A 7,500-nucleotide genomic window follows, 5' to 3' on the forward strand; every position below is an offset into this window, starting at 1 on the left:
ACCTTTTGTTTTGCTACCCAACTTAGTCTCTGCATAATTCTTAAATGTTTTAAATATGCACAAACACACGTAGGGCCCCTGCATTCCAATACAAACATAGCCTACTTTCCCCAACTGACCCAACAGACACACCCATAGCTAACCCACAGCATAGCTGTCTTAATTCAACAACTTCCAAGCTGTAACTGATACCATCACCTGTTTTCATGACATACATACTTAATCTCATGACTTGCTGAGTAATCTTCCCATTACTTGTAATTCTGGATGCAATAAGGATTCATCTATATAGGATCTATATATATGAAGTTTATATCCGCATAAGGTCACTATATCTACAAATACAACATTGTTTTTCCAATAAAGATATCTATACTTATCCAGTACAGTATCACACCTTTGAGTATTTATTTTTTGAATTAGTGCTATGTCACTGTATCCAAAAATACAATATTGTCTTTAAACTATTCAGATACAGATACATGCATGCACACGCTCATAAGCAAGCATGCACACATACACTGCACACACACACACACACACACACACACACACACACACACACACACACACACACACACACACACACACACACACACACACACACACACACACACACACACACACACACACACACATTCACACCGAACATGCTCATGCGCGCTCGCACACACAAACAAAAACACACACACACACACACACACACACACACCCATACAAACACAAACACACACCCATACACACACACACACACACACACACACACACACACACACACACACACACACACACGCACACACACCGCACACGCACACGCACACGCACACCCACCCACACCCACACCACACACACACACACACTGCACACACACCCACACTGCACACACACCCACACTACACACACACACACTGCACATGCACCCACACTACACACACACACACACACACACACCGCACACGCACCCACACTACACACACACCACACACGCACCCACACTACACACACACACACTGCACACGCACCCACACTACGCACACACACCCACACTACATACATACCGCACATGCACCCACACTACACACACACACCGCACACGCACCCACACTACACACACACACCCACACTACACACACACCGCACAGGCACCCACACTACACACACACCGCACGCGCACACGCACACACTACACACACACCGCACACGCACACGCACACACACACTACACACACACCGCACATGCACCCACACTACACACACACCGCACATGCACATGCACACGCAAATGCACCCACACTACACATGCACCCACACTACACACACACAGCACACACACACACTACATACACATACACACACACACATACACACACACACACACACACACACACACACACACACACACACACACACACACACACACACACTCACACTCACACTCACACTCACACTCACACTCACACTCACACTCACACTCACACTCACACTCACACTCACACTCACACTCACACACACACACCTCACTCACACACACACCGCACACACACCCACACCGCACACAGACACACACATACACACACAGAGGCATGCATGCACGTACACAGGCATGCAGAGAGTAAATCCTCTTCAAAGCATGTGTATGCTACCATACTGTATCAATTCAAGTACTGTCATATCACCTTGAGTCAATGAGCAAAGCATCTTGCAGATTTTTAATAAGCCCCTCTACTCTGAGAAAAATGCATTTTCATATCTGCCTGTTCATTCCTTGTGTTGGACATGCTAAAATGTTTCTATCAAATCCTCTTGAACTTTAGCCAAATTGCCTAACAGAACCATATACAGTAGTACACATGGCTATGATATTTCCATATTTCAAAATATTATTCTGAGACTGATTTTTCAACAATGATTAAGAAGCTATTCTCTTCCATTAGCAGAGTACTTTTGCTTTGGAGAAAAACTCAGCACCTAAAATATTAGGAAAATACAATGATGGGAAGAAATATATAATCTATAATAGCACTAGCATTTCCCAATATACCATTACAAATATGATGGTGCATAATTTTTACATAAAAGTCATGGTTTTCTTTTTAAAAAAAGAAAGAGAAAGAGAAAAAGAAGAAGATAGGAAAAAAGAAAAAAAGAATTAGCAGTGGCAGCTGCTGGAATATCATCAACAGCTTTCACTAATTTCTTACCCTAAATAATCCTTTATCTGAAGTCAATCTTACTAGATTCTAAAAAAAAAAAGAAAAAAGAACAAAGAAAAATAAAAAAAGAAAAAAAAAATTAGTACAATTTTTTTTTTTTTTTTTGGTCTGGCTAATAAAAAATTTATTTCAAGGTGAAATGAAAATGGTCTACTCCACTTATATTATCAATAGGTAAAAAGCACCTTGAAATGGTTGAACGATAAATTCAAAGACATTTTTCTTCTATGACATAGGACAAACTGGGAAGGAGGAAGAAAAAATCATAGCCATAAATGCATTCAAGAATCACTGGCCTTCAGCACTCGGAAAGAGACCACTAAACCCCCACCACATATATTCTGGCAAGACACGGATGGCCTTGTTCTTTATTTAACAATATATCATTAGTTAGATCATGGTTCTCAAAGGGCAGATTCCTTTTATATTTTCTTGAAATTTCTAAGTTCATAATTTAAAAAAATCTTTAATGACTTTTACACCACATGAGAAAACGGTCTTAGAAATCAATCATCTATTGATTGCATGTACTACTTACCATGTGGAAAGCTGTGATTACACTATAATGAGTAAATTAGATTTTTACACTGACTTTACCCGTATGATAATGCATTACAATAACTAGGTATCATAAGCATTTAATGTCTAAATTAAAATTTTATTTGATGCTTGACAGGTCTGATAATTTTAACTTTCTCTAAATTAATAACTACATACTCGCTCTTTTATTTCAGCCTTCCATTAAGCACATAAAATTCCAAAGTTGAATTTCAAATCCTGTTGAGCAATTAACTTGATAATCATCTAATTATTGTCTTAAATTTGCTTATTAGGAAAAATTATCCTGATGTCTCTTTTCATGACAATACATAAATATAAAATCTTTGCCATAACCCACAACAGAAATTTATCTCTTTTAATCTAATCATATCATAGAAATTGGAAAAAATAGGTTAAGTATCCAGAATAAGACCAGACAAAGATACAAAAAATTAACAATATTGTCTTACAAAAGATACAACAATAACAGGCATCAAAATTGATCTGTACTTGTCAAGGATAACAGGACTATCTGATACTAATGTGGATACCCAGTGATTCAAGCATTCACTGGGGCAAAAGCCAACAAACCTCCACCTAGCATATACTGCAAGAAAAGTGAAAAAACTATCTTATAAAGAGTGAATACTTGTTAATTTACTGAGTGGAGATCTGTTGCCAACTGCTTGACAATTATAAAAAACATACATCTAAAAATGTGATGAAAATTTACAGATTTCATGCAACATCATTAAAACTGATGTCCAATTTAAATTTGACTCGACTAGCACTGGCTAAGATGTTGAGTGATAAAGTTAAACTGATTAAATACATTAAGTTTTTATTTATCAAAATGAACATCAACATCTTTAGAAATTAAAGCATAACTATCAGATAAAGAGTGAATACCCATGGCAGATTTACAAAGCCCTTTGCAATTCAAAATTATATGGGAATGACATTCTCTCTCTCCATGACAACTAGTTTTATAAATAATAAAATAGTTCTCCAATGTAAAAAACACAACATTAAAGGCATATCACTAATACTTTAAATGTCAAATAATTAAAAAGGGAGAAACTATTGGCTTATCTCCAGCCAAAATACACCCTTTGACCCCTGACCTAACCCGTTCGCTTCCTAACGCAAGGACGTCAAACAAGGGTAGATAAAAGAACCCGAGGAAGAAAAGGTTGTAGAAGGGGTGAACACCGCCCAGGGAAGGCCAGTCCTGGTAGGAAAACAGGTAACCTCAAAGGGATATAATGTTACGTGGGAAAAAACTTTTCCCAGCCCCCAGATGTCGTGATTTTAGCCCATGTTTCAGCCCGTTTACTTTTCTCTAACTCATATCCCTGAACGGCGTGCGTTCCTCGACGTATTCCTCACCCTAAATCTCGAGATGATGAGTCCCATGGCGAGTAATTAATCCTTTTTCCCCTCAGAGTGAGTTCATTCTGTCTCCGCCTGCACCTCCATTAGGCTCAAAGGACGGACTCAAAACAAAGCCGCTGATTGGCCCGTCCGAACGGCGGGGATGCGAGGTAGGCGCTGATTGGCTGATTACGGTAAGGCGGGAGATTTGAATTTGATGATGTGGCAAAGGGAGTGAATGGCGCAGTTATTTCGTTATCATTTAGCTGTTTTGCGGTACTTTTAGATGGCTGACAAGTTTTAAGGTTGGTATTTTGGGAATTTGATGTTTTATACATAGATATCACTGATCATTCATTATTGTAAACTCGAATTTTATCGTTTTTCTCTTGTCTCCCTACTTATCTATTACACAAGTTTGTATTCCTTTAAATTTCTGCATATAAAGCATACCGTAGTGTATTTAAAAACACTCCCTTAAATATCACCCCACTTTGTTAGCAATTAAAAAATGCGTCATTAATGTATACAAACCTTATATTAACAGATTTCTAATTATTATTTCATAATTTATTGCCCACGCAAGCATACTTGTGCATTTCTAATTTCTGCAGTATCTAATTCTTTAATGAGCATTTGTGATTTTCTCGCAATTTACTATTACATTAGTATCTAAACTTCCCTTCGGCCATTTTCATTGCTATGCTTAAGAATCCACATAAAAAATGTCAGCTCGGCATTCATTCTCAAACATTCCTTTCACTCAAAGCTTTTATTATGTTCTTACATTGTTAATGACTTGGGTCTTCCATATGCTTATTTTTCGTGTTTTAGTCTCATATCTCCATAATGGTTTGATGTGTTTCTTTTTAAACTATTTATTCTGCGTATACAATTGTTTTCTTTTAGACTTCGCACGGTAAACTTTCTTAAATAAAACATTAGATATTTTTTCACTGTTGAAACATAATATATTTTCCTAACTACAACACAGGAGGTAGCAAGGAGAGGATGCAGTAATAAAACACAGAATCATTAGTTGATGGAAATGTATTAACCTGTTTCTTCCTGACGAGATCACATTCTAGAGAGCAACATTTTCGTATCTCTATGGCTCCCAGTACGAGCACCTGTTATTTACACGACTAGTCTAGCTTGTACTGTTACTGGATATAAAATAATTAGTTCCTAAATTGCAAGCATAATATTCACAACAGTCAGTCAATATTCTTTACATACCTTAATAAACATTTACATATATATATATTTATTTATTTACAAACAATGAGAGCGAGTGAGCATTTAGTTAGACAAATCCCAGGTCTGTGTTGGTGACTGGCGTCGCGGGGGAACTGTGCTTGCGCTGCAACTTCCGTTTCTCGGCCGCTAGGTTCACCTCCACGAGGGTGTCCAGGCTGTTCACACTCGCGCCGCACAGGATCCTCTGCGCCGCCAGGGAGCCGAAGTTGAAGTTGAGTTCCGACAGACTCGGGTAGGTCTTCACCGACACGTTCTCTGCGTCGGGGCTGCTGCTGCTGTTGGTTTTGTTCGTGTCTTCCTCGTGCGCCTTCGGGTCCGGTTCCTTGCTGTCGCTGGAGATGATGTTGTCGAGCTTCCCTGAGTGTGTCCCGCCGGGCGCATTGGCCGGCGTCTTGTCGTCTGGCGCGTGCTGGTTGAGCTGGTCCAGGGTCTGTGAGCAGAGCTTTTTGTGGCACTTGTCCACTTCGGTGTAGCCCAAGTTCCGCGCCGTCAGATCACTGCACGAGCCCTTGGTGATATTGGCCAAGCTGTTGTTATGGTGCAGAACATTGTTCTTCAGTCCTTCTGGCCGCTGCGGCGACGCGTTCACCTTGCGAGAGTTGTTCATGTGGGAATGAGGAAGGTCCAACTGCAGGGCAGATCGGTCGTATCTCCCACAGTCCTTTTTCTCTCTGTTACTTTCCGCGTCCACTACGGGTTTCTTATCTGACTTTGTTGCATTGGGGTCAGCATCTCTGGCTGAAGCAATGAGCGTGCTTCCCTTCTGATTTGGTGTTATGGAAGGCTGTGGTTCCTCCCCCTCGGCCTCACCTCGTATACTCATGGTACCGTCCTCATTTCTGAGTGCAGCTGATGTTAGTCTCACCTGGTTCTCCTCATTCTGGATATTCTCCTGCCTCTTACGCTGCGCCTCCTGCGAATGGATACACTCCTTCTGCTGCCTCCCCTTGTTTCCATGTTGGTGCCTCTTCTTTTCCTGGTGGCTGCTCTCGCCGTCGACTACGCGCTCTTGCTGTTCCTTCCCACACTTTCTTGCTTTCGTTTCTCCAGACTTCTTGTTGTGGCATTCCTTGCTCTGCTTAATTGCGGAGTCCTTTGGCTCTTTCCTCACCCCTTCGATGTCCTGTGTTCCTTTCTTTGGACCCTGGTCCTTCTTCGACCTGCCTGGAGACGACTCGAGGTCCTTGTAGCTGAGTCTATTGTCTGCGAGTGGAATTGGAGGCGTCTTGCACTCGCCGATGGTACGCGCTGGAGACCTGTGCTTCTGGTTCTTCAAATTGATCCTGCTCTCTGGATTCCTGCTTGACGGCGACAGTCCTAGTGGATGGTCCTCCATGAACTCTTTTAGGCTGTGCTGAGGATGGGCAGGAGTGCCCTGTGGCTGCGGGCGGTGGCTGGGCGAGCTGTGGGATGAAGGATGCGAGGACCGGTGGGCTGGGGACCCGTGCGAGGGACGGTGGCTTGGCGAGGAGTGCGGGGAGGGATGGTGGATAGGAGATCTGTGCAAGGCTGAACGGTGGCTGGGCGAGGCGTGTAGGACGAGCTGCTCTTCTGGGTAGAGGGCAGGCGTCGCGCTGCCCAAGGAGAGGTGATGCGACGAGGTCATGTGGCTGGCGGACTCTCTCAAATACTGGAAGTTATTGGAAATGAGTGGAGGCGTCGAGGAGTTCCTAGAGGTGGGCGGGGTGGAGGAGCGCGGCCGCTGGAGTCTGCGCGGAAGGGTAGACGACCTCGGCGACCAGCTCGGGGTCGCCATCCACCACTGCTCAACCTTGAGAAAGAGGAAGTTGATGGGGATCAGTGATATAATTTAATGGGATTCATAGTCCCTCCTAACACAAATTTAAAATAAGGGAGCTTCCCATGAGGCTTGTTTCACATTGACTATTACATAATCAAAGAAATTTGATATGAAACAATAAGATTAGTGTACACAGTGTGTTACACAGATAACACATCAAACAGTACAAATATACACGAAATATCAACTACTACATGCATGTTACAATAGTAAAAAAAAAAAACAATGTACTAGACAACTGATCACTAAACACGAGAAGAAAAGGACTGAGATATTCCCACAGGCGTCGCAGGGAGGTCCGGTGCCTGAGGG

The 7,500-nt window shown here is 42.0% G+C and overlaps 2 protein-coding genes across 6 annotated transcripts in view; both read right to left on the minus strand.

The window, feature by feature from the left end:
* LOC122257062 (zinc-ribbon metal-binding protein lunapark) overlaps window positions 1-4,260 on the minus strand; it is a 12,858-nt gene extending 8,598 nt beyond the window's left edge. For 2 of the 4 annotated variants that reach the window (XM_086551533.1, XM_086551531.1), the window contains exon 1: window positions 4,143-4,260. In XM_086551533.1, coding sequence (XP_086407659.1) covers window positions 4,143-4,169 — 27 coding nt within the window. In that variant the 5' untranslated portion in view covers window positions 4,170-4,260. The remainder of the gene's footprint in view (window positions 1-4,142) is intronic. The other 2 variants (XM_086551535.1, XM_086551534.1) reach the window with 1 other exon arrangement.
* A 901-nt stretch (window positions 4,261-5,161) lies between these two features.
* The window catches only part of ko (Stork-head domain-containing protein knockout), a 21,882-nt gene continuing 19,543 nt past the window's right edge, over window positions 5,162-7,500 (minus strand). For both annotated transcript variants that reach the window (XM_043022118.2, XM_043022117.2), the window contains exon 7: window positions 5,162-7,158. In XM_043022118.2, coding sequence (XP_042878052.2) covers window positions 5,434-7,158 — 1,725 coding nt within the window. In that variant the 3' untranslated portion in view covers window positions 5,162-5,433. The remainder of the gene's footprint in view (window positions 7,159-7,500) is intronic.

This window comes from Penaeus japonicus, unplaced genomic scaffold, assembly GCF_977035675.1.
Source record: "Penaeus japonicus unplaced genomic scaffold, GWHDUDI00000001_assembly GWHDUDI00000025, whole genome shotgun sequence".
NCBI classification, from domain to species: domain Eukaryota; kingdom Metazoa; phylum Arthropoda; class Malacostraca; order Decapoda; family Penaeidae; genus Penaeus; species Penaeus japonicus.